Below are 27,890 nucleotides of genomic sequence, written 5' to 3' on the forward strand. Positions count from 1 at the left end.
CTGTATTTTAGAAAGGGTATAAAGTAGCTTGCTTGTTTTATGCAGACGCACTTTCTCGTCGCGTCTATTCTGCATCTTCTTCTGCTCATGAAGTCTCCTCTCTTGATTTACCAGTAGCAGTTGTCGACCATCCTTGACCACCACCATCTACCTTGCATAAATTGCAACGACAAGACAAAGATCTTGCTGACATAATTCAGTATTTAGAAACGTCGGAATTGCCAAGTAATGACACTAAAGCTCGCGCGTTATTGCTGTCTATCGATTCTTTTTATTTGGATGAACATGGAATCCTTTGTCATCTATGGACACCTGGAAAGCGTCGTGCTAAGTCTCTATGTACTCAGGTCGTCATTCCTGCGCCTCTCCGTCATGAAATTCTTGTTTCTCTTCATGATGACCCAACTGCCGGACACCTTGGCTCGGAGAAAACCTACGAAAAGGTTCGTTTGAGATATTACTGGCCAGGAATGTACAAAGATATTGAGCACTGGTGTCGTTCTTGTGTAGATTGTGCAATGAAGAAAAGTCCGCGAAATAAACGCAAGGCTCCGTTACTGCCTATTCCGATTGAAGGTGCTTTCTTTTCCCACTTTTCTGCAGAGCTAAAGGAAAATTTTAGGCAAAAGTGGAAATAAATGTAGTATAGCATTCTGTAAGTAACTGTGTTTAGTAATCCCTTACATATGGCTTTAGATTTAGCTTGGTTGCTTTGACTCTACCATAGAAGATATATATAAATTTGAATATGGGAAATAAGATCAAAGAAATCGGTCATTGTCTAAGTTGTACAATGAGAAACAGCTTGGCTTAGGAAATAGATCGAGAAACCTGATCCAGAATAACTTGGTGCCAGCACAAATTGACGGAGTTTTGTTTTTTCTATTGCCTAAACGTGGCTCACAAGGTCTATTTGTTAACAACAAATTTCTCAGGAACATTACAAAAAGAGAGAAATTGCTAGCGATGTGGAAGGGAAAGAAACTGACGAAAAGAAAATTTTTGAGGACACGAGAAAAAAAGAATGGGCAGATTTGTTCTAAAAAAGTAAAATCAAGAAAACTTCAACACTTGATTGTATCGATAATCCATTCCTACTAAAAAAGAAAATCTAGACGCAATTGTAAATTCTATTAAAACTATTTTTTATTTTTGTTAAAAGCACTTTTTTCCAAAATATTTAAGATCAGATGTTACAAAACAATATCCCAAGTGTACAATTTGCTTAATTTGCTTTTATTTTAGTTAATAGTTCTCCTGTTTTTGTTGAACTTGTACATATTGATTAAACAAAGCTTAAAGATATTGCCTCGGATTTTCCTTCAGTAAAACTCAATTTTAGATACAGTCTCTGGCCATCCCTAAAATACAATAATCCTAAAATTTTCTTGCCGCCAACCATGGTGGCGGCCCAACCTAAGCCCTCTCAAGACCTTCATATTTGCCCCCCCCACTTTCAAATACGTTTCGCCGGCCCTGTGTACGTGTCTAAAACAAGCGGAGCATTACACATACGGCATACAAGTGTGGCACCAGATGTTCTTTGCATTTTTTTCTCTTGTTCAGGGTATTCAGATGATCCAGTTATTATAAAATAATCGATTGGGTTTAACCCTTTGTGTGGGCCATATTTAGTTTTATTTTCAGAACTTGTTGTGGGTCAACAAAAACTGGTTTGGACACCCCTGGACTAGGTTTTCTGTTGTCCCTTATTCTGTGGTCCCATAAAAAGGCCACCAGAAGCCCTCGTGAAACCCTGTGAAAATTTTTACCAAACAAGAAATGAACCTCTCTGGTCGATATTCACTCCAAGTTTTGCGAAGTTGGGGGTCTGGTACGAGAAAACAAGAAGAAGCGGGAAAGAATAGGCGCAGGAGGAAAACATGGCTACTGCAGCTAGTTTGTCCCGGGAGCTAAAAGGTACTTTCTTCCAGATACTTCATTTTGTCATGGCTTAATTGAGGTGGTTTTATCATATCGCATATGTTATTTGCTCTATGTATCAAGTTTTAGTTTATTTTTGAAATACAAGAGTCCCGCTTTAGCTTCAAAGCCAAAATAACTAACTGATATAGGTTGAACTGTTTTGGTACCCGCTTGCATTGGTATGACACCCTAGAGAGAAAAGACGCATGTTCACATATACACTTGGGTGTTTTGAATGAATTTGAAGGTTTTAAGTAACAGCTTAGAGTTTAACTTGCAATCATTGGGGAAAGGGGCACCATCAACAAATAATTTTCGTCCTAGTTGAATTAGACCAGGGGGGGGGGGGGGGGTTGTTTAGTTGAAATCCGTTGAAAATTGTGTATTTAAGACAAATATTTAATTAGATAATTTAAAATAATTTTCGTAATAAAAAATGAATCGAGTAACTTGATGAGAACTCATACTTGGACTCTTTTAGTTAATCTTTTAGTTAGTATTCTTAATGGCTACAGCACCAGAGGGTGGAATCCATGTGAAGCTCATGCCGGATATACACAAATAAATAATAAAATGACAACAGAAAACCATTAGTCTTTGCCGGATATCTCGGGCATAAGCTACACAGATTCGACACTGGAGCATAAGACATTAATTGAATAATTGAAAACATAAACAGTTCAAAACCTGCAGTGACGGCCAGATTTGCCAGGTATTAGGAATTTATCTTTCTATTTAGAAATTGAGAAGAAGAAGACAAGAGCAATAAGTAAGAGTGACTTTGCTGAAGCATCAAGGCTCTGTAACAGTGCAGGGGAGCTTTTGTCAACTAATGGTAAAGCTTTGTATTTAAATCTTCATAGTTGATGTATTTCATATAATGTTAAGAACTTTTCTAACCGTTGTTATAATTTCAAACTATCATTAGAACTTCCCCTGTCAGTTGATCTATTGGGCATTACACCACAAAATACAACAATCTTTGTTTCATAAATTGAAGTTAATGATAGAATAATGTGGAGAGATCTCAGCATCAATTTTTAGTTTCATATTGTTTCATCTTTGTTGGCATCAGAGTGAATGAAAACCTTTCCATCTGGTTTTCTATGGGATTTCTAAGATGATATATAGTTGAAAAAGTTGATAGGTTTCACCTTGATAACTTGTAAGTAGTTGATGCTGGACAACAATCTCTTAATTCAGGATGCAAATTGCTTTATCATAATTTCTTCATTGTTTTTGCATTTTGTTAGGATTTTATTCTGAAGCAGTTGAATGGCATAAAGAAGAAGTGACTTGCAGTGAAGTAGCCAATGATAATATCGGTGCAGCAGTTGGACATAGGAAAATTGGAGAATGTCTGTGTGAATTAAGTGACTTTGAAGGAGCTCTAAAACATCAGAGGAAATTTCTCAAGGTAAACTGTTTGGCCACCCAGACTTTTTCAATGAAGGATATTTACAAAAAATATTACAGCGCATGTTTAGTTCAACAAAGATCTCAACATGTCATAACATGACATGACAGGTCATACCATAGAAGTATTATTAATCATCAAACAGTAACAATAGATGTCCCACAATTCACTTCTTTTGCTTTAACACATGAATTTATGTATCATTGCAATGTTCCAATCTAATTCCTTGAACCATATTGTTTAGCCAGTGTCTAATAAAAAACCTTTAAAAATGCAAAAACTGAGAAGTATTAGTGTTGAAGTTAAGCTCTTTTATCAGTTTAGTATAGACAAATGAAATGTTGCTGTTAACATTTCTAATGATGTGTCATTTAAGATTCTAAAAGCTTAGAATTTTTCCAATGATCTTCCAGTTTTAACTCACTTTATTGTTGAATGATAGTGATATTATCAAATTATATTGTCAAAAATAGATAGGAAAATGACTAGGTTTGCTGATCAGAAAGATCAAGAATGTTTGTACCAATAACCAGAAGCAACTTTGGCTTTTGTCAGGATATTTATAAGCTAACATGAATCCAATCAGTGTTTCAAAGGTTATTAACGTTTCTATAAGAATCTTTTTGTTCGCAAATAATGTTTCCTTTCCACTTGCATTGATTCAGCAATACCAAGGGGATGCACCATTTCCTTTACATGGGTTTGAGCTCAGTGGCGGACACTTGGTCAAATATTGGGGGGGCAAGCCTATTGTTTTAATAAGATGACGTCACATTTCCCATTGTTTTAGAACAAAAGACCATTGTTCTCTAAAGTATTGGGGGGCGGTCACCCCCCCTCGCCCCCCCAAGTGTCCGCCACTGTTTGAGCTGTTTCATTTGTATATGGTTTAAGTATATCATCTATCCTTTATCATTTTTAGGTTTCAGAGTCACTGGAAAACAAAGTTGAAGAGCAGAGGGCTCTTGCAACACTAGGGAGAACCCTATTCTTGATGTCTGACAGTTGCAGTACAGACTTGGAGAGAGAAAAATGCTTAAAAGAGTCTTTAGATGTTTATTTGAAGAGTTTTAGCTTGGCTAATAAATTGAGAGACAAAGTATCAACCAAGGAGATGCTTGAGATGAGAGCAAGGCTTTGTCTAAACATTGGTTTGGTATATGAATGGAGAAATCAATTGGACCAGGCTGAAGTGTATATGGAAAAAGCACTTGTGTCATCAAGGTAGCCTTGAATTCTATTGTTTGATGCAGGGATAATCATTTTTCGTAATTGTTGCTCCAGTGAAATAATAAGGTATTTGTCGCTACCAGGAGTGATTGTATGTTCACCTCCTGGAAAACAAAGGATTGCTGTGCTGTCTCAATGGCAGAAGTTATGGTGGTTGGGAGGTAGCCACCCTAATTCAACATGAGTCAGAAAATCTATCACCAAAAGCAAATAGAAAGGAAGAAACTATTTGAAGTGCATTCAAATCTAAAAAGTAAATGAAGCTTAGCAGCAAATAAGGCGACTCAAATATCACCAAATTTAACCTAGAAAAATAGTTTATCAGACGCAGATAATGGGATCAATAAAGTGCCGATAAAATTTGTATTTGTTGTTAGAGTCACATTACTCCGATGCGAAAACAGATAAATCTGAGTTCTTTGAAATAACAAAAGGATGATAATGGATTGAAGTAAAAGTTGGTTGTACGAAAAAGGAGCAAAACAAATACAGAGTAGTAGAGTTAATCTCTCTTACTTTCGTTATTGATTTAAATCTAGATGAAAGTAGGAACTCTAAAAACAATTTTTTAAAAATATTTTTACTTGGCATAAGCAACTGTCTATCAACAACAGAAACAACTGTCACAATCAGACTATAAGTGTGTGTGTTCGTTTTTATCACCCTCATTATGAAGTAGCCTTTTGTCTTCCTTCTACACTCGTTCTTCGACGGGATTTTTAAAAGATTCTGTGGAAATGAAGTAGGTATACAGTAAGGAGATAAAGCCCAAGAAAGGTATGAAAAGAGAGAGAGAGATCTAAAGAAATTTCAATTCAGCCAAACTTTAATAAATGGCGCTGGGTTTTAAAAGCAACTAGCTTTTTACCTAGGGTTGTTTTTACCCAGAATAAACAGAGAATATTTTAATGGCACTCCTGTGCACGAAGCAAAATAGGTAATATAATATTTTGTGTGTATTAGGGTATTCGGGGAAGGACAAAAAGTGCTTAAAAGAATTTTCTGCCTCTCTCTCCTCTACTGGCAAATTTGAGCCCAAATGATTTAATTTTTTGCTCACCCTTCAATACACTTATTTCTCTCTCAGGGAAAATGGGCTTAAAGACAATATGTATAGATGCTATTTGTCATTATCTGGAGTGACAGCAAAAAATCAGAAGTTGCAAGAGTCTCTCAGGCATGCTAAAAGAGCGCAGCATATTGCAAAGGAAAAAGGGAGCAAAACTATGGAAGCAGATGCAGTCCTTCAGCTTGGCCAAGTATGTTTGTTGTGTAGTTTATTTTCATATCGATATGCATTTTCGAGACAGAAAGAAATTAAAAGGCAATCGACATATAAAAAGGGTAGCTGAAGCCAATTGTCAATCAAATATTAGGATAGCACACCTCGGGAAGGAAAAACTCACTATTCACGTAATAAATTTTCTAATCAACCTTGACTGCGCATGTCCACACTAGTAAGTTACAAAACCGCTTGCACTGTCTCTGTCGACTGCCTTTAAGGGCCAGCTGCATGAAAATAAGATCACATGCACAGCTCCTTTCCTCGCAACTTTTAGTTGGCCCAGTGTTTGCCACTATGCAACTGGCCCTTTTAAGAGTGTGTCAAGTAAAGATATAAAAGCTTTTATCATAAAGCATGTAAGATTCTTCCTGATTTCTATTAACAATTATGCTGATTCTCAAGCTTTAACTAACAGGACATCGAAGCTCTATGGAAGCTAGTTTTTCCCCATAATCGACAAAATTGAAATTACCTTCCTTTTTGAACGATAAATTAACAAAATTAATATCCAATTTTTCTGCTAGACATTTATAAAAATTGGAGCGTTTCAAAATGCAGTCAATCTAATTCGACAGTCATACAAAATGCATCCACCCACGCTAGAGAGTGACCGAAAAACGCTGTTGGAATCACTTAAAATCGGTAAGACCTTCAAAAAGGATTTTAACACTGAATATCAAGATTAGTTTTGCATGCACGATTAGTTTTGCATAAACACAAATTTTCTCTTTTATCCTAATCCATCCGGTTCTGATCTTGCTGCAAAGATATTCTAAACTGAGAGGATTTTGCACTCTAAGGTCTTTTAAAGTTGTATTTTACACCTAACCGTTTTCCTCAAAGTTTGAAATACTGAGAAAAAAGATGCTTTCAACTGTTAAATCACACAGAGAAGAGTATTAAAAACTGTTTTTAGTCAAATTCTGTTGTAATATGTAATTAATAATAAAAGAGCATAGATCGGTGAAAATGATATTAAGCTGCGATGTTTTGAAATTTGACAGCGGTAGCTGGTGAGAAGTGTATGAAGCAGCTTGAAGGTGACGTAAGCGATGACGTAAGACTAAAGCTTGTTGAGCAACTGGGGGATGTCTTCAGTGAAGCGAAGTCTCCAGAGAAAGCTTTAGGATATTATAAACAGCAGGTAACTTCATTAAGATAATACAAATTGGTTGCTAATTGTAGTTTTTTATGCAGCCAATTGCAAAACTTGACTTTAGATTAAGTTATGATCACTTTTTGCCAAAGTACACTTTTGCTTTGAACACTAATCTTGGAGAAAGGCTACTGGCATGCCAATAGTATAAACCAACGAAAAGGAGTAGAAAAACCCTCTATAACAACCTAAGTTTTAGCTGGCCAAAGTCGAAGCTCACTCTTCTGCTAAAACTGCTAGAGAGATACTGTTCAGCCTCTTTCCTCTGTTTCTCCAAAGGCTGCACCTAGGAATTATTATCAAAATGCGAGTATCCCTTACATAAGAGCGGGGATTTTTTCCCTTGAATTTTTCGAAAAGATTTTGCTACTGTGAAATGGGAAAATGTTTTTTCTACGAGGTTACTCTTGTTGGGGCGCAGTTGGTTCCGTTCTTCCCTTTGCTAGCTGTTTTGTTCTGTTTTACAAACATCACAAGCCTTTGCTTTTAGATAACCTTTGATTTTTCTTGGCCACACAAATCAGTATCATTCTGATTAAAGGAACAGATATCAAATGATTAAACATCGTTAATCATTTGAACCACTTAAGGCTTCAATGATAGGGAATCACTTTCAATGATTACAGCTTGAACTGTGTCACAAGTTAAACAAAGGAGATCGTGTCGTCGCAGCAGTTTACATATCACTTGCAATCACCTATGCTGAAAATGGAGAGGTGCAGAATGCTTTGGAATATTATCAAAAGGAACTTGATCTCCGAAACTCTGCTGGGCTTAACAACGATTTCAAAGAGGTAATACTTTAAAGACCTTTCTCTATTTCAGAGATATAAAAATTTCTTATTTTCCGTACACGAGTTTCAAATGTCTCTTTCTGTATTTTCATACTCAGCCAAATCAATTGCACAAAACTGGCACACAACAAGCTACTTTGTTGAATTTTGTGGTATTACATTAAAAACACCCTTTTCTTTTGCGAGCTTCCTCACGCCGTGCCTGCCACCGTTTTGATGTTTGGTAAATGGGATACCCAAATCTTTTACAGGTCGGTTCACAATGATACAAATATGCTCTTAGTAGACAGTCCGACAAAATTTTTTTAATCTGTACTGCTGCCCACTCTTATTTCGATTATTTATTTATACCATATAATCTCATACTATTCGCTGCTGTATAAGTCTTAGGTGGAACAGTAACCCGGCTGTAGGTGTGAAAGGGTCTCAATTGTGCGAAATTTGGTGATTCTAGAGCTGCACTGTGAATGAAAGTGGCAATAGAAGCAACACTTTTAGGCCTTTGCGAAAAGATTCGTGAAAGTATTTATTTATGAAAAGATTCGTAAAATAAACGCTAGCTGTCCTTTTCTTTTTGTAGATAAGTGCAACATTTTCAGCAATGGCAAAACTTTTGGAAGACAGCAAGGAAGAACAAGGGATTGTTATTCAAGCATACTCAAAGGCAGTTGAATGTGCAGAAAAGTCTGGCAGTGCCTCATGTCTGGTGTGTATTATGTTTTGACTTATGATTCTTCAGACTTCAGACAATTGTGTAAAGTCATTTTGGGAAAATGTGGTTAAGTTGCTGAAAGATAGCTGGAAAGAACTACGTATCCTTTGGTAACTCTAATTTCTCAGTTAAGAGAAGCCACTTCAAGCAAAGTTTTCTGCTGCTGTTTATTTCAAACGGCCAATGTCGCTAGCAAACAAGCTAGCTAACACCAATAAGACGGCACACCAGAATGAAGCCAGGCTTCTCACCTACTTGCTTTTGGCACACAAGGCTCAAATGCTTCTTCTTGCCTGATTAACTGATATTGTTGTCACCATTTTGCAGAATAGGCGTTTACGAAATTAATCATTTCCTGGTCGTTCACTCTATGTTTTTTCAATCATTAATACTAGGTTTGTTGCCTAGAAATAAACCGAATGAAAGACTATGTTTAGAAAAGTCTTGGGTTTAATAGTTTCAGTTAACTAAAGCCTTGGACAGTGTAAAAAGACGCATATTTTGTTTTTTAAGCGAAAACATCTACTTGTAAGATAAATCCGCGGGAAAAGGGTTTCTTTATTGCGTAATACAGGCGTATTATGAAGAGATCACTACCTTTCAAAAAGGCCATTGTCTTTTTGGGGCTCGAGGAAAGCTTTACATTGTAAATACTGATATTATAGAAACAGTCAACTGAAGATGTTCAATCCCCATAATATACAACCTATCATTTATAATATATTTGCCATTTGGATCCTATATTTTTCATGAGCTTTGAAGCATTCCCTAGTTGGGAGACTTTTGCTGTGTCTTCTTGACTATCATTGAATATTTCTTGCTAGTAGATGACTGAGAGCCTTTTGAATGCCTCTTTTCCACAGCTTCGGGTCTATAAAGAGCTGAGAGAGACCTACCGGAAATTCGGCATGGACGAGGACTACAAAGAAATCGTGAAGAAGATTTCAAAGTTACAAAAAGAGTATGATGAAGATATGGAAGAAGATTCTCAAGACATAAAAGAAGAAGAGAGTGAAAATCTGGAGGGACTTCTTGAATTTTCTGGTCTGTTATACCAAAGTTTTTTGCTTTCACCTCATGTCATAATCTCTAGTGTTTTGACTAAAGCAATACTAATATTAAAATTTGCCCAGGAAGGGTTTGTGTAACATTTTAGGCTTTGGTATGGGCACGGGATCGGTGTAAGTTTTGTAGGAAAGAACCTGTGGCAAAAAGCAATAGCAAGCAATGTTTTTTGATAATATATTGTTTATGTTCAGAAGTATTTTCTTTCATGGTTACTTGGATGAGTTGAATAATAAAACCTTGTTCTTTGTTGTTGCAGATTCATCGGATGAAGAAACTACCACAAGAAAAAGCACAAATAAAAGGCGGACCAAGGTAATTCAACAAACGTCTTTAGAAGTTATTCTAAAAGACTTTTATGGTAAGGTATTTTCATATTTGTTTCAGGGAGGAAGACAAAAACATGGCTGACTGTTTTTTGAAAGCAAAAAACTGCTTTACCCTGGTTTCTGAGGTCTTAAGTTTTAAGATTATAGTAAATCTTTGTTTTTGACTTGCTCCAACCGCATCCAGATTTTTGTTTTGCATTTGTACATGAGCGTGTTTACAGATTCATTTTACAATGGCACTCCATTAATTTTTTCATAGCTAACTTTATTTTAAAATGCATTATCATATATTGTACTTTATTATCATATATTATAATTAATTATCATATAAAGGCAAGTAAAGTCAACGAAAGAGGTGAAACTCCGTTGCATTTAGCCTGCATCAGTGGAAACCTACAGAGAGTTAAAGAGCTTTTGCAAACTGTAAGCTCCAATTGTTCGTTTTTCTTTGTCGTTTTTCTGTCATTATTATAGTTTTCTTCAAGTTTATAGGACTTTCGGTGTTTCAATTGAAGATTAAATGAACTGTGTCACAACTGTATTTTTGCCAACAGATATTAAAGATTTGATAAACTAAGAAAGGAATTTCTTTTTCCATGCAAGGAAAGGAGACTTTCCATCACTATCCATTGACTTTCAATTAACTACGCTATCCAATAGAGAAGCGTATAGAAACACAAAAAATAACAATTTTCTGGTGAATATCCGGAACTTTTTCCAGGATTTTTTATTGCTAATTCAAACTTTTAGTTCGAAACCTAAATGTTTCGTATAGTTGACTTTCTTAATTTAAAATTTTTGAATGCTTTAACTCCGTTCTTTAAAGTTTCGTAATTTAAGGAGAATGCCACAAAGTTATCATTTAAAAATGGCTTTGAAAAAAAAACATTTTGAATCATAAGCTTTCGCCTGACACTCTTCAGAGTATAGAACGTCAGAACATAGATCGAAAACTCCACACCGAGAAATATATATACGAAGTTGTGGATCGAAATAGGCCAAACAGAAACGCGAGCACATGACTGTTGAGCCATTTTTGAATTCTTTGCCACATAAAGAATAGGAGGTAGTGGTGTCATGAAAATCTATTCTCTGAACCTCTGAATTTGGTCCATCTAATCTAAAAGAACGCCATTAAATTCGGCTAAAAGTGCAAATTCAGTCAATTATATTACGGACTGCCTGTAAAAAACACAAGCGTAACCTTATTAGGTCTTGGTTCTAAAACTTATGAATAAGGCAAAATAGAGTAATCTTTAATGAGGGTCGCAATTTAACTTGTCATATTTTAGCGAGCTTTCAACATATTTGACTAAATGTCAATTGTAAGAGGTATTTGATAGTGTTCTTTTAAATTATGTTGTCAATATTCAAAGTTCTTGAAATATATATTTATGACGCCATCATTTTACCTCTTTTTGTTACTCCCGTTATCTTGCCATTAATTGTAAATTTTTTTTTAATGTGGGGAAGTTTTTATTCTTATTCTGCAGTTGGCAAAATTCTTAACAACACTGTAAATAACTGAGATTTTTTCTTGCTCCTAGATAATTGCTTTTGTACTAAAGATTTTTTGCTGGTTCTAGGGTTCAAGTGTTCATAGCAGAGACTTCTGTGGTTGGCAGTCATTGCACGAAGCTTGCAACTTTGGACACTCGGGTATGTTTCTTACAGATGTTTATTAAAGTATTAATAGCAACGTTTAAGAGATTTAAGGAACGTACCTTGAACAGCAAACTGCTACCACTTTGTGTGAAGAAACGTTACAAGATATAGACAATTGTCATTTTAATAGATATGTAAAGAATGCTAGAGATGGCATTAAAAGCAAAATGTTTTGCACCATAATAAAGTACTTGAGTGCAAAGCAATATTTGAGAAAGTATGCTATGAGAAGATGTAAGCGAGGGACGCAACCAGTGCAGGACTCGAACCTGTCACTTGTGGCAGGAAAAAATAATTTTGTCCAACCCTCAGATCATAAAACATCGGGTAATGATCAAAAGATGTTGTTTATTTTTCCTTGTATTTTCTGGTCATTTCCTGATGGTCATTTCATGATATAAATGATGCGTTTGATTGGTCCCTTGCTTTGACCAATCGGCGACAGCTCAACACTTACTTAATTGAAGAGTTTAGTGTGTTCTTTACTATAATGGGTTATGTTGCCAATTTGTAATTACAATTTCTGTAACTTTTCCGCCAGCACTTTCCCAATACTTTTTAAATACTACCTGTTGTAAATCTACTACTTTATTCGCACCTTAGTTAATATGAAGCTCTGCGTGCTATGTTTATAGTGCGGGGATGGCTCAGTTGTTAGAGGCGCTTACTACAGACCCAAGGGTCCGTGGTTCGAGTCTCTGGCATGACCAAACTCTCACCCAGAGTGAGGAGAGTCGCCAGCTCTCTGTAATTCCAGGCGAAGGAATCACGAGGTGTGGTCACATCGAGAGGAAGGACCAGGACACTGCTCGATAAGCATAGCTTCTCAGTGTCCTAAAAACTACCTTCGGATGCTAGGTAGCAACAAATACAATAAAAGCGTGCTTTGCCCTGAAAAGCATTATTCATATCATTGTCCTTTGATGCCTTCAACCATCCTTGCGTTCTTAGAAATTGCAGCCTTGCTTTTGGCCTATGGTGCATCTGTCAACGATACGGGAGGTGATCATTGTGCTCAGGTGACACCATTACACGATGCTGCCCAGAATGGTCATTTGGAGACGGTGAAATTGCTTGTCAAGCACAGTGCAAACCCGTTTGCCCGTGATGCCAGGGTATGATGTTGTTGTAATCTTATTCAAAGTCAACTGGGGCAAGGAACTTTTGTTTTTATTTAAAATAACTCTAGAGCGATGAACATGCACCAGCTATTGTGGTGAGAGCAAGAAAGACACTGACATTTCTAAATGTCTTATTAGCTGTTGTCTGTCTGTCCTTTCGTCGCCTCTCCATTTTCTGCCTGCCTTATTGCCCTAGTCCTTTAAAACTAAAAGCCATAGACTTACTCCATGAGCCTCTGTTTCGCTACTGCCTCTGTTGTAGCGTCCATCAAGTGAGGCAGTAGCGAAACAGAGGCTCATAGAGTAAGTCTATAAAAGCCATTCATTGTAGACATGGTTGTATACATAATAATCTACCATTAATCACATTACTTAACCCTTGATTAATTTTGCTTGTTCAGGCATACATTTTCACTGTATGGCACTACATCCAAAAAGTTAGAAAATCTTTGAACTGTTTTTTTTCCAAATTTTTACCAAACGTGATAAACTTTCTTTCAGGGTCGCACACCACGAGATTTAGTAGAGTTGGCAATCAAAGCCGATGAGGAGGAGCTTGAAGGTTCTGAATCCGAACTTCTTCAGAGCAGGCGTGACGTGCGGGATTTTCTCAGACGGACAATGAGCAAGTCAAGCTCAGAGCCTCAGCTTAGAGACCGATACAAAAACGTTTTGGAACAGTTTGCTGAAGAGGATGCGGAGAGTAGTGATGATGAAATGCCGGTTCCTAGAATTGCAAAGGTTCCCGGTAGGGATTCCAGGAGATGGCGTGGAAGAATCGATGATTGTTCAGAAGATTACCAGGCTTACAACGATCACCAGCCGCTGTTTGGTGAGCCTGATGTAGCTAATGGTAATCCATTGGCAGAGTGCGAAGCGCAGAGCACGCAAAGTCGTAGTTTTGAAAAGGCCAGTTCGAATATTGACGATGCAGTTAGTGATAAAGGCGGTACGGATGAAGACAGCACATATGCATCCATGGACGAGGATGGACCTGTCATGCATTCACCAATCAAACCACTTGAGCCGATGGGAAATGTTGCTGCTGCTCGACAACAATCCTCTGCTGATGTATTCGATGTGCAAAGTCGTGTTGATGTTGTTCAGGTCGACACTAACGATCTAGTCGCAGGTCCGTCCCATCGTCAAGGCATGAATGACTACCCTTCAAGCAGTGAGCACATCACTCCATTTACATCAGAATCTGATTCAGATAAAGAAGAGTTGATTGATGGGTTTATTATTGATGATGTTGGTCAAAAACAAGCCAGGAAGAAACGAAGAATCGAGGGTTTTCCCCGTAAGAAATCAACACAACAGAAAATAACCATCCCCGGAAGCTCCTCTGTCTCTTCTAGTTATAGGCCAACCAGTAACAGTACTAACACAGGGCCAAGACTACAGTCAATAGCATCGAAGCCCAAACGTAAAAAACAGACCAGAATAACTGGTACCTATGCAACTTCGTCCCATCGTCAGTCCAACCAGCCTAGCCAAAGCGCTGTAAGAAACAGCTTTACAGTTAACAATGGTGCGTGTTCATCAGGGACAATATCCCATTTCCCTGATGAAGCTAGCAATACTTTTGATCTTCTTGATTTGCGCCAGGTCAACCAGCCTATGATGGCACCAAGTCTTCGTGTCAGAGTTAGGATCGACAAGGAACAACTTTTAATTCCCTGTGTTGAAGATGGAGAAAGAAAGACTATTAAATGGCTTTCTGACCAGGTTTGTCACTTATTACTCGTAGCTACGTTAAAGATCTAAAAACAACTATTTTGCATTTTTGTTCTGTCCGTTTTCGCAATACTCTTTAGGGATTTATCCTTTAGCTCTAAGTCCTGCAATCTCTCTTAGGGACTATTCCCACAATGATAGCAGATGTGAGAGCCTTACATTCGCTCAACAAGTCTTCCAGATTTTAGAACATTTTAAGAAAGAAGACTACCAACTATGATTTGTTTTTTTATAAGAAACACCTAAAATCGAGCTCATCCTGTAGTCTTTCGGCCTAAGTTGTTTTTTAGCTGTTTCATTGTATTTATTTGCTAAAAAGGCGATCCGTTTTGAAAACCTTGCTCTTGAAAATTGAGCTTGTAAATAATTGTGAAGTATATCGGCGATAATATGTCATCCTTTCTAGAAGAATTAATTGAAAGCCTATTTTTTCAGCCAGCCAATATTTCCTAAACTGATCCTAATTTTCAGTAAATCTGACCCTGGTTATTTATATGCATGTTTCTTGAATGTGCATGCGTTGCCTTGTATCTTTTTGATTTGTAATCTGTTGTCAGTTTTGCCAGCTGGATATGTTAAAGAATAATACCTTTTGATGCTAGTATTCTTTTCAAGCATAAACGCTGTTGAATCATCCCCGATCTAATGTTCTTTTGAGGGTAGCTAATGAATATGTACGGCTCTCTGACAGGCAAGCCAGCGTTACTCCTCAACACACGGAGTTACCCCAAGACTGAAGCTGAAAACCACAGATGGCGCCTGTCTGTGTGAAACTGATTTGGTTACTGATGTGTTGGGAAACAACGAAGAGGTGATCGGTGAGGTCCTTGGCTGGAATTCAGGGTCTCTCTGTGAAAAATACCAAACTGAATGTACTGCATTGGGTATTGGTGTGTATCTCCTTTACTTTTCGCCTTGACTGTAATAATGGTGGATGATTCTCATTGTGTTAATAAGGTGCAAGAGAGACCCGGCGGTAATTGCCACTAGAATGATACTCGAAACTGAAATGTTTTACCATGAATCACCAGTCGTTTTTTCATCAATTAGAAAAATATGTTCATGTTTCAAAGAAATTGTCCTCAACCAAATAGACACAGCAATTCAGAACATTTATTTGCTATCATCATTGAGCAAATCATATTGAAGAAGAAGATTTTGCCTTCATATAGCGTCAATTAAAGATGCCGAGAGAGGTGTTCGTTGTGGTGCTTTTTAAAGAATGCTAAATTGGATTTTTTTTCACGTTTGAAGTTTAAGCGTTTTTAATTTTTTGGCGACACGCGTTACTGACTGGATAACTATATTGGTCATGTGGTCACGTATTTCTGATCGGTCTATTTGATCCACAACTGGGTATATGTTTTCTTTTTTGATCTTTTTGACCCTTGTAATTCTGACGTTTTATACTCTGAAGAGTGTTAGACAAAAAGCTTTAGTCATGTTGTAAAACGTTTACTTTTTACAAATCGTTTATTAGGGAAAATATGCTTTATTATCATTAAAGCTATTTAATATCTTTTATTTACATCTAGTGTATGATGCTTATTGGCCTACGATAGCTAGAATTGAATTATGAATTTCGACTTTCAAAGCTGGAAATAAATTTTATCATCGAAGATAGTCAATAGTGCGTTCTTCATGTTTTCATTTTAAAATTAACCTCAGGTATACGTGAAGACATCCTCAAAGCAATTTCCCTCGAAAATGAACTCAATCAATTGTCACTCCAAGATTTCAACTTGGATAACCCCCATCTGAAAGCTCTCAGCAGATCGATAGCTGGCCATTCGAACCTTAGCAAGATTGACGTAACTGGAAATTTCGTAGGTTTGTATTTTAAGCATATTTTGTATCCAAAGAAAATATCAGATGAATGTACCATTTAACTTATTATTCGAAGTTGGAGCTAATTGGTTTGTTATCTAGATCCCTAAAGGGTTCTCTGGTAGTTCTTTAAAAAGTAGCGGGTTCGAATACACTGTAAAACCATTAATTGCATCAACATTTTGATTCTGAAATAAGCCCCTCTTCTTCGAAAGGATTTTGTTAGTGTTATGCCATCTGGAACTCTGTTTTTAGAATTGTGTCATTTGTTTGTAATTTTTTTGTTCAAATTGCTGTAAACAATTCGTATGTTTTCAAGATGTAAGAAATAGGTGCTGTCAAATTGTGCAAGAAATAGATTAGATACAATCAGATGTCAATCTAGTATGATTAGATACGATCCAGTAACCAGCTAAGAACTTTGTCACCTTGGACTTTTGTTTGATATTTTCAGTATTCAAGCCAATTTTTTTCAACCATGGCACGTTTTACTTAATAGGTTTGAAAGTCATTGAAAATTTTTTTTTGAAGCAGTCATCATACCCCTTTAGGATTTAAAGTCTTTTTGAATAGTTGGAGAAAATTTGGAGACATCGATAGAATATTGTTCTACAATTTATCATCATTGCAAAAATTCTAACTCCGGAGTAAGGAGGCCTCTACATATCTCCACCCTCTCATCTTGTCTGTCTGATTTCAGGTGATGAAGGAATCAAATGTCTGTGTGATTCAATAAATTACCTACCGAGTCTAACAGCCTTGAATCTTTCTTGCACCGGAACAACTTCAAATAGCCTTCAAATAGTTGTCAGTGCATTACGTCGTAGGTCAAAATTTTTTTCTGGGCTTCAAGACCACCAGAAAAAGGTAAAGCTTGATTCTTTGATTATATCAATCATTGAATTTATCTTCTAGAGGTTTCGAGATATGTGTCACGTTTACCAATGTGTTTTGCACATTAGCAAAATTCAGGCCAAGCTTGGAAAACTTAGAATGACATACTATGTGTTATGCTTTGAAAAAAGAAACAATATGAGTTGCTGCATATGCTATATTAGCCATAACTGAATATGGATAAGATATGTTTTAACAATAGTGAGATTTGGTGTTCACAAACTATCCTGATATAATTGATTCTTTGCACCTGAATAGATATTCTCCTCTTGCCTGTACATTTTTACTGTCTTTTAAGTTATATTGTTCCACAATTTTATTATTCAATCTCGCGTTAATGGATTTTGCATGGTTTGGATAAAAGATTAACAAATATTGCAATGGAAAAGCTCTTCATAAAATATTAATCATACAATGCTATTTTTATTTGTGAAATTTCCTTTAATCAAAACCCAGTTTAATCATTTGGGTCAGTTGAGATTTGGACGTGGTTGCAAACATAATAGCAAATTTCACCAAGAGCTCTTAACTACTTTTGAGCTATACTTTTACGATTCCTGTTGCCTTGATGCTCCAAGTGCAACAAGATTTAGATTTCTTGTTTCAAACTTAAACCAATTGTCTGTGATATTCATCTGAAGACAGAGCAGCATGACATTCATTCGAAATGTAAATTGAAGCTTTTGAGTCAAATATCATGACGGTTATACTGCTATTTCATAATTTCTATTCCGAGATAATATAGCCTTTGTTAAAACTGTTATCCATTTGGATTGTGGCTGCATTTCAGTGAAATAGAATGAAATAAATTGATATTCATAGCTGTGTCATTCTTTTACATAGCCTTGGGATAAAGTTAACTTTTTTGCCAATTCTTTTTCATTTGTTGAACCATTTGACATACTGCAATAGGGAATTAATTATTCATCTTGGGCTAGAAATAGCATACTAAGACAAGATAATCAAAACTGTGTTATTTAATTTCATTTCAAGGGACACCCACTTGAAGAAATTGAGTTCAGTTTCAACAATTTGGACTGCTCAACGATAGTAGTTGAATCATTAATCAAGTTAATGAATTCCTGCTCAAGACTGTCCAAGCTGGTTTTGGATCACTGCTCACTTCCTCCTAGTTTATTCTCTGATCTGAGACTTTTTACCACTCTAAAAGGTATTGTATAAATTATTACTTTGTCTTTACTTTATTTACCTTCATCAAGGGTTTACGTACCTTTAACTACAAAGAATGACTAACCAATAGAAGCGAACTGATGATTTTAAGGTGTTTTCCGTTTATTCTGAATAAATATCCTAACCCCGCAAAAAGGTGGAAGAAAAGGTTAAAAGACGTAAAAAAGAAACAGGGCCCAAACACTACCAACCTTAGAAGAACCTTTGTTCTTTGCTCAAAATCTTAAAATTTGCTGTTAACAAGATATTTAATACCTAATCATTCAGAGAATAACCAAGGAAAATGTTTCCCATTTACGTTTTGATCAGGTTTAGGAGTTCAACAAGTAATTGATTTACTCTTCAGGTATTTAGTTTCTGTGAATAGCATACCATTAAAAAAAGTGCTATTATTGAATACAGTGCAATCCTGACATAACGAACCCCGGTTATAACGAACTTCCCGATTTAAGAAACTAAAAATCTGGTCCCTTGAATTCTGCCTTACAAATGCTCTCGGTATAACAAACCCCGGATATGACGAACTTTCGATATTACAAACCAAATTTTTGCTCCTTTTATCATAATTACCCTTCATATAACGAACTTTTCATAAATGTTTCAATTGTTATTTTTATTTATTTATTTCCTTTTATCACTTTATCATGGGGAAATCATTATTTTCGTTAAAACATGCTGATGATACATTTCAAGCCTGGGCTGATAGGCTCAGAGCACAAGATAAAAGTTTGATCACGTCAGAAATTACTGTAAATGAGTACATTGACACTAACGTATACCTTCTTACAACTGAGACATTGGCAACGAGCAACAATAAAATTTTTTGAGACCCAGATGGAGAAGCAGAAAAAGACAAACAGAATGTGAAGAAATCGAAAACGTCATCCAGCCCCCACCTAAAAGTGAAGTGATATCTGCTTTGGCAATTTGTATGTCCAAAATTATAAGAGGGACTTAATGATTTTCATTTTCTATGACTAATCATTAGTAGTATTTGAATTCAGCTTGGTTTTTAGAGTAAAATGTGCACAGAAGTTTGAGACAGCCTAAACAAGCCCACCAGAGTTATTTTAGGCGTGTACTGCGAAAAAACCTAAAAAACGTTTTCTCACGGTTTAACAAACTCCTGATATAAGGAACTATTTTCTGATCTCCTTCAGAGTTCATTTTATATCAAGATTCCACTGTAGTTCTAGAGAGTTCAGATGTGTTATTACAGGAAAACTTTTTTATTTTATATGTAATTTTTCCTAGGTTGCCAAAATCTCACAAGATTATCGTTGTCTGGCAACAGACTTGCAATACGGAATTTGTTCCTTGCGCTGCCTTTCAGCATCATCGATCTCAATCTGTCTGGATGCTTTCCCAAGGCTAGTATTAGATCCAGTTGACATCATCTCAAATGCTTCTTTTATGTTCACAATTTGCTAATCCCCCATTTTGGATAACAAATTTCAATTATGCCTTCTTTTCATTATATTCTCTCCACATATACATATCTTGTGAAGTACTTAAACCTGTTGCTTTATTTGGTATCCTTTCTCTTCAGGAAGGCAACCTTGAACAACTGCTTGAATCATTTGGGTAAGCTTTTCGAGTTTATTCTGCAATCATTAGACAAAGAGACAGTGGCCCACGATGTCCACAGCAGTCCTTTTTCATGCAACAGTTATATGTCTCCATGACACAGTATATATTTCCATGGCACAGATGTAGATTCCATTGCACAGTTACATAATTCCATGGCCAAGTCATATATTTGACTGGTACAGTTATTTATTTCCACGGCACACTATTATAATTCCATGGCACCTTTTATATTTCTCACAGCACAGAGTTTAACATTTCTCGCAGCAAACTTTCTCTTTCACTATGATTATTTTCCATGTTATTATAAAGTAAAGATGGATGACTCCGACTGGATAAAAATGATTCCATTAAACAGTATTTCAATTAAGGCTTTAAATAAAGCAAAATCTGTGCAATGCTTTCAAGAAGGTCTGTGGTTAGTATCAATAAACATGTATATCCAACTGCAAATGTATCTGAACTAACTAACTCATGTTAGCTACCTGTCCTATGAAAATATAAAACTGTGCTATTAGAAATATGAAAGTGTGCTGTATTCCATAGGGATATAAAAGTGTGTCCTTAGAAATGACATGAAATGAAATGAAATGAAAGTGAAATATAAAGTTGGCCATGAGGAATATGAAAGTGTGCCATTGAGATGTAAAAGTATACTGTGAAAAATATGTAACTATGCAGTTAAGAAGATTGTGCCATGGCCCCTTTTCCTTGGCCCTTGTAAGCCACCCGGTTTGTTTTCAGTTCTTCAAGGCACTTCATATTTTCTCTGAATACTTGCCAATTTTTTTATAATGATCTCAACTCAGAGAAACAATGAATGATATAAATATTTTAATGATTTCTAACTCTCACCATCAGAATGTTTCACAGCAGCCCAATATTAAATTGATATAGATATTCCTTAGAACATCTTGGTTTTATTTCCATTCATGTAAAGTTTACCCCTGTTCCAAGTGTTAAAAATAACTTCTTTACCTGGCCAATGTCAGTTCTTATGACAATACTCATGCCCTTGCTTATTCCTAAAATCAAATCGTAATGTAACAAGCTTCTATTGTATAAAATTTCTCCCACCAGGAACCTAGAAAATCTGACATCTCTGAAACAACTGGATCTGTCAAGCAATGAATGTCTTGACTCAAATATGGCTGAAGCACTCATGAAAATCTTGGTAAGGACAAAAACATTAACTATTCTGAAAATGACATCATGCAATATCACTGACATATCTGAGGAATTCACCAGATGCTCAATTCTTTGTGCATGCTTATCATACATTGACATTAGTTTTAACAAAATCCTTGTAAACGATAAACAAAAACTTGTAAACCATTGGCAACAGCACTATGGAACTGTTTCATTTTGTATCAACGGTAGTAAATGCAGAATTTCAAATGATACTGTGTATAATTTTTAGATTATTTAGGAGCTCTTTGGTGCCCTACAGTTGCCCCTTGTTTTACGCTTATTTGCTCTTTCAAACTTTCTATTTGCATTCAGATAGTCTAGTATACTTGTTTTTGGATAATTAGGGACTTCCATACTTGAAATGAAACCGTTTCTTCATTGTTCGTTTTGACAGCTATGTTCATCTGTTTATGTTATTGCTTCTGTAAAATTCATAAAATGTACCCTGTTGTATTCAATATTTTTCTATTCCACTCACATACAATAAATCCTCGAATTGGCCCCCCTTGAAAAAGCCCCCACCCTAGAACTACAAATTGTCAATAAGCCCCCCCCTCAAATGAGCCCCTACTGCTACTGTAAATTCTCGGATTGACCCCTCCATTTGATGATTTTTGCCATCTGAGGCTGCCTATGCCGTTTTATTGAATTACCACAACAAATTCATACTTTTGTTAAGAATTAATTAAATGCTCATAAAGAAATTCCTACTAAAATAAAGGAGGTCTTTTAAAAATGTCTTCTTAACATCTAAAACAATTTTATAAGCCTCCCCCCTCGTATAAGCCCCCATTAAAAAAATATCAAAAATAAATAAGCCCCCAGAGGGCTAATTCGAGGATTAACGGTAGGTGTCCCCTTCCTGCTATAAAGGCCTAGTAGTCTGAGTCACATTCTCATAAAATAGAGTTCAATGACCAGAAATTAATTTGCAGAAAATATTGAACAAGTGAACATAAGGATATAATGTTCGATAAGTGAAAACCCGCTAAACATTCTCTGTAACTGGCTCGAATGGCTGGTTCTTATATTGAAGGAGCTTAAAGCACCAGCCAGGAGGTTCTAAAATCTGCTATCTCTCTCAATGCTGGTTCTTATGACGTTATTGCAGCCTGGTTCTTAAGAAAAATACCATAGCTTTGAGAGTCTTTAATAAGGTTTCTTTCATAGAGGGACTTATCTTTATCTTATTTTCACACAGAGAACCACCCAGCCACCAAAATTTTTGTTGAATTGTCCACCCCTGTTTTCAGAGTTCCCTTTCAGGAGAACACAGGTCATATGTGGGAGACCACAAAAAGAGGTGCACTGCTGGTCATCCAATGGGAGACTTCCCTTTTACCGGTATTGTCCACCCCTGTCCTATCATCTTGATAAATTTCTTTTGCACAACCCTCATAATGAGTGTTCTATTGTTAATCAGAAAAGTCCAGGTGGATCACACTATAATGCACTTGGAATTAATTTCAGTGTGTAAGCAGAATGTGCTTAGTGCTGGAATTTGAAAATAGGTTTACAGAATTTAAAAGATCAATTTATAATATATTAACTGTTTTTAAAGATTATTAGCAAACAAACAGATCTATAATGACATGTGAATTTGAGATGTTGTATTTATCTAATCAATTTATTGTATTTAAACTATCTTTCAATTTGATGGACGAGCCAACTGTACTAGGGAAAATAATAAATTTATTGAATAAAAACTATTAAATGGCAAGAAAATCTACGAAAGCAACATTTTCACAGTGAATTTTTTTTCTGTGAATTGAGCTTTTATTTCATTTGATTTGATTTTAATCTTTTTATATATTTCAGAGATAACAAAGAAAAATAAGAAATGATACTGTCAGGAACCTAGTGCCCTTGCCAGCAACCATAACATGCACTCAAAAATTTTTTTGTTTCCATGGTACCCTAAAAAGTTGCAGGAGAAATATGGCTGATACTTACCCAGTCATTAACTTGTTAGTAAAACATTTTTTCGAATTTCAATATCATTCTGTTATGTCTTTCTTTGTTTGGGGTGCAAAGCAGTTTCCAATCAACACAGCAAAAAACTACCGGGCAACCGCCAAATAAAATTACAGTTAATTTAATAAAGGAAAAAATCATGAATTTTCAATGTTTTTTTCATTCTGGATGTCAGTTAAAACACTTCATTATTTATATTATTATTTTGTCTATTTTGAAAGATTTTCTACAAAAGTTTCATGACGAAAAACTGACAGAAAAAAATAATTGTGTTTTTCAGCCTTAAGAAAACAAACCTAATTTTCTTGCCAAAGAAGTTTGGAATACTGAACTATCCTTTACAACAAATTTTACTCTGACGTTTGTTGTTACCTAACTAATTATGTTTCAGGCCTTTTAAGCACCCAAAATTTGAAGCTGTGCTCAATGTTTCTCTCAAATACAGAAGTTTCAGCATTTTGTGTGAGAAAATTTTTGCAAATGTACAGGATAAGAAAGGAATCTAATTTTTGGCTGCAAATGCAGTGTCAAATTTCAGTATTTTTCAATTTGTGTTTGAGCTGTTGATTTGGAAATAAAGGTATGACAATATAAAAATGAAAACTTAAAATGAAGGATACTAGAGGCATGGAAAAAATTTTGATATTTCATTGTAAAACTTTTAGCAAAAAGATATTCTGCTATTTTCTCTTACTTTTAGTTTTTCGTCCTTCATTAGGATTTTTTCGAGTGTTCTCTTTCAAATGAAACCCTTTACTGAAAGCTTTACTTGTCACATCTTTGTATGTGAAGGGTGATGTCCTAGCAACATAGTCATCACATAATGGATTTGCTTTCTCATTTGATTTTGGTAATCTTTGTGTTGACATTTTTTGATCTTCTGTCAATATGGCATTTGATGCATGACGTCCAGCTTTGGGCAATGGTATGGCATACTATAAAAAAATTTGAGACTCAATAATAAATATCATCAGATTGCTTTTAGATATGATATCACTGTAGTTATTATCATTTTTGCATTGTTGCCAAGACTTTTTCAAATGTAGAAAAATACTTAATTCCACTTTAAAATAGCAATAGCAGCTCAGAACCATCTTGTTATATACACCAAGTGGTGTGTACAGCTCTGTCTATGTGGCATCAATTTTCAATATGCATCAAAATATATATAGTTCACCCCACTATATAAACACCACAAGTTGGTTGAAAAGCTGTAAATTTTAGCAGAATCTTATTGTAAGTGGAAAGAGTGTGGTTTCATGTTAAACTGCAACAAAATTTGCAATTGTTTAACTTAATACCTCAGATTTAGATCATTTTCTAGAAATGCTGAAAACTACAAGGGATTTGGAATGTCACTGCTTACTGCTTTAGAACTAGCCTGATTTTGGATACCATTTCAGCAATTATTACAACAAGAGTTTGCTGCATCATAAACGTTCCAATAAATAAAAACTTGCATACCTTTGTGCCTCTTATGTTTTGGGGTCGCATTCTCTTTGGATAATGGTATGTCAAGCTACCATCAAGATTTACACTAACTGACACCTTTTTTAAAGTCTTGTTTCCACAATTCTTGCAAAATACTCTTTCCATTTGTGTTGTTTCTCTAAAAGTAAAAAGTTTTTTTAACATATTTTTATATCAATTATTTTACACTTAAACTTAATATAGAATTCAAGGCATAATTTAATAGTGAGAATTCTTTGATATTTGTTGTTACTCACATATTTACATACCAGGTTTTTCAAGTGACACCTTGAAATGACAAATTTTGTGAGAATTTGGTGTGATCAGGGTTACATTGGTAAAGATAGTTCAAATATGGAACAGGAATTGTAAATATGTTTTTATAATGAAAGCTTGATGGCTGTCAGTGAATCATACATAGATTAATGATAGAAAGTTAATGATTTCAATTGAGAATAAAAGAACCTGTAACAAAATATGATATTATTTAAATCAACTTGAGAAAGTTTTTCTTAAGAAAGACCTTGAAGAAATCAATACTCATGGATATTATGCTAAACTGAATTTTATTTTGTGAAGCATACTTTCCACATCCATGACATTTTAAAATGTAACTCCTGGCTTGGCGTATCAGCATGCCATCGACCGATATTACATGCAAGCCCATTTGCATCAAAACATTCTAAAACACAAGGTAAAGAAAATTTTTTTATTTTACATTCCACATAAAAATTGATAGACATCTTTATACAGAACAGACACATTCAATTCATTGAGTGGATCAGGATGAATTCTTAGACACATTTTCTTCTTGTTGCCTGTGTATGTTTTGTAATTGGCATTTACATGCCTGCTTAACAACCTCTTTTTAAAAGACTGGTTAAATTATGAAAAAAATCAAAGCAATACAACACAAATGCAATAATGTTTTACACATTGATAAGCTATGGCTATCGGGCCAACAGACTGTCTGTTTTTAGTCCCAGTATGGAACTAAACTCATAGATAATCTCTAGATAAGGCTTGCTAGTATGAATAGACCACATAATAGCTCAACATATCAGAAAATACTTTGAGAAATTCTAATTACAATGAATCGTTTCCTCTTATCACAAACTCTACTTTACAAGTACGTACATGATGAATTGCCTCAAAATCACATTAAGCATGAAACGCTCCGATAAGCTACATCTTAGAATTCTTGTTCTGCACAGGCAAGCATGAAAAACTCTGTCAACATGGCATGGAACACTTAATGACAGACCAGAAAACAGTAATCTTTATTCTTTAGAATGCAATTCTTAAAGGTTTCAAAGATATTTTAGTCACCTGCATTGCAAAATCGGTTGTTAGGCAGCCGCTTTTTGCATCTACTGGACTCTGATCAACATCATCAAAACCCATCTCTTTCTTTACTTTCGATATATTTCCTGGAGTAATCCAGCCTTCATCGTCACCACCATCATCATCACTTTCATCGTCACTTTTATTACCATCCTCATTGGAATTGATGACATTTCCACCAGCATTATCACCACCATTTTCAGAAGCAATATTATCAGAACTTTCAAGATCATCCTCATTGACAATTTCTACTTTAACATCCATGACTTTATCAATACTAATATCTTCATCATTACTTTTATTCACAACAGCTTCTTGTGATCCCACCAGTTCTGAACTCTCACACATTTCACTTTCATCATCTACCTTGTCAGTGTTTTCATCATTTTTTTCTGTAGAATTTTCTTTTTGAGAATCTTTGCCAATGTGCTAAAAATAAGAAATCATGATTTAAAAGTTTTCTAAATATTTTGAGTATCAGGGACCCTTGGGGGTTGGTGCCTTTCAGAACTTTCGAAAATTTCATCTTACCAGTTGCTATGCCAAGATTATGTGGCATCCTCTATCCAATGAAAATAATTAGCACCTAAGTCAAAAGCAACTTGTTATACAAATGATAATTTGAAATAATTACAAGAATACCGTATTTCCAAAAACTACCTACTGATTTGTTATCAAAGTAAAATCCATGTTCTGGTTTGATTGTTGTTATTCCTCCACCTCTTTTTCTTTCAATCTGCAATAAAAGACATAAGCTGAGTGTAAAAAATAGCAAGCATACAATCTGACAAAGTTCTTGTGAATTTGAGTGGTAGTTGCGCTGTGTTTCTTTGGCAATTTGTGCATCATTTGGCAATAGAAAACGTTTTTTATGGCTACATTTCTCTATTCAATGATTGATCAAACCTGTTACTTTCCTAGAGTTATGGACTCTGTGTTTTCCAGTATATTCTTGTACATTGTGTGATGTACATTGTGTGATGCAGTGGACATTAGAAAATGGCATCTTACATTGAAACTCAAAACACTGCTTTTTGCTATGCTTTTGCAGGATTATCAAAACAAGATTGTTTATGCCATAGCAAGAGCTTATATTTTATCAGTAAGAGGCAAAAACAATGCAGAACTTTTGCACATATGAGTTTACTGATTAAATCAAGTTAATTCATATCCTCCCTTGTAATTATATGGCTAGATAATCATAAACAGGGTAATGAAAGGATAATAAAAAAAAAATAAAAAAACAATTTTGATAAGGAATTTAAGAAAACAAATGGCATAAAATAAGAATATGGCAACAATAGTGTAGTCATCCCCAATTATAGAAACATTACATATCTGCTGTTAGAAATAATCGGGAAAAAACACTTTGGCTACTTTTTTACTTGGAAACAAAGATTTCAAGGTCCCCCTGACAAGATTCCAGCAAAAGCAAAATTCTACTGATATACATACTTTGTTAACTGGTTCCTCCCTTATATGCTCCTTGCTACAAAATTCTTTCTCTAATTGATATGTAAGTGCCATGACCTTAATATCCACCGCCGAGAGACTTGGAAAATCACCTGTTTTCTTAGCAAATTCTGAAACTATAAAAAAACAAGACACTATTATTTCAAATTTAATTCAATCAAAGTCATCAACCAAACTAACTTGAGCTGATACAACATTCAAAATTTATAAAACTAACATACATTTCAAAGTCTACAAGTTTGTTGTATCAAAATTGAAAAGGAAACTCACTAGTTTTTACAGACTCAGTTGATGGCTCTCGGAACTCGATCTCATACGGTAGAACGGCAAGCCTCTGTCGTGTCGCCGCGTCTCGTATTTCATGAACGACATCTTGAACCGTAAATATCCTATTTGCAATGTTCTGGAGTTGAGCATTCTTCAAGAAAGCCGCAGAATCAGCCACCAAACTGTCAAACATGCTGTTCGCCATGATGTGAATCGTGAAAGGTTGTTCTTGGAA

The 27,890-nt window shown here is 35.4% G+C and overlaps 2 protein-coding genes across 2 annotated transcripts; one reads left to right on the forward strand and one right to left on the reverse strand.

Annotated features, from left to right (window-relative positions):
• Positions 1 to 1,840: 1,840 nt before the first annotated feature.
• On the forward strand, positions 1,841 to 25,251 carry LOC148957489 (tonsoku-like protein). The gene is made up of 21 exons (XM_089115207.1): positions 1,841 to 1,920; positions 2,666 to 2,761; positions 3,180 to 3,343; positions 4,266 to 4,567; positions 5,661 to 5,832; positions 6,383 to 6,500; positions 6,863 to 7,002; positions 7,641 to 7,808; positions 8,389 to 8,514; positions 9,384 to 9,564; positions 9,845 to 9,900; positions 10,248 to 10,337; positions 11,501 to 11,573; positions 12,531 to 12,694; positions 13,202 to 14,428; positions 15,129 to 15,327; positions 16,106 to 16,267; positions 16,965 to 17,131; positions 18,152 to 18,329; positions 19,604 to 19,933; positions 21,017 to 25,251. Exons 1-20 carry the CDS (start codon positions 1,884 to 1,886, stop codon positions 19,738 to 19,740), a joined length of 3,957 nt encoding a protein of 1,318 aa, XP_088971333.1. The 5' UTR covers positions 1,841 to 1,883; the 3' UTR covers positions 19,741 to 19,933; positions 21,017 to 25,251.
• LOC148957490 (RNA-binding protein NOB1-like) lies at positions 23,728 to 27,884 on the reverse strand. The gene is made up of 7 exons (XM_089115211.1): positions 27,659 to 27,884; positions 27,371 to 27,504; positions 26,580 to 26,651; positions 25,901 to 26,344; positions 25,156 to 25,253; positions 24,566 to 24,710; positions 23,728 to 24,036 (listed from the first exon to the last, which is right to left on the reverse strand). The coding sequence occupies exons 1-7, from the start codon at positions 27,858 to 27,860 to the stop codon at positions 23,782 to 23,784; spliced, it is 1,350 nt and encodes a 449-aa protein (XP_088971337.1). The 5' UTR covers positions 27,861 to 27,884; the 3' UTR covers positions 23,728 to 23,781.
• Positions 27,885 to 27,890: the final 6 nt, after the last annotated feature.

Source organism: Rhopilema esculentum, unplaced genomic scaffold (genome assembly GCF_057945365.1).
Source record: "Rhopilema esculentum isolate cy_ngs unplaced genomic scaffold, ASM5794536v1 HiC_scaffold_23, whole genome shotgun sequence".
Lineage (NCBI taxonomy): Eukaryota > Metazoa > Cnidaria > Scyphozoa > Rhizostomeae > Rhizostomatidae > Rhopilema > Rhopilema esculentum.

Coding starts and splice junctions, on each gene's coding strand:
- LOC148957489 (XM_089115207.1), top strand. CDS start 1,884: ATGGCTACTGCAGCTAGTTTGTCCCGGGAGCTAAAAG. Junction 7,003..7,640: donor TAGGATATTATAAACAGCAG/GTAACTTCATTA, acceptor CAATGATTACAG/CTTGAACTGTGTCACAAGTT. Junction 15,328..16,105: donor ATGTACTGCATTGGGTATTG/GTGTGTATCTCC, acceptor AATTAACCTCAG/GTATACGTGAAGACATCCTC.
- LOC148957490 (XM_089115211.1), bottom strand. CDS start 27,860: ATGGCGAACAGCATGTTTGACAGTTTGGTGGCTGATTCTGCGGCTTTC. Junction 26,652..27,370: donor GGGAGGAACCAGTTAACAAA/GTATGTATATCA, acceptor CTTTTATTGCAG/ATTGAAAGAAAAAGAGGTGG. Junction 25,254..25,900: donor CAACCGATTTTGCAATGCAG/GTGACTAAAATA, acceptor CTTGTGTTTTAG/AATGTTTTGATGCAAATGGG.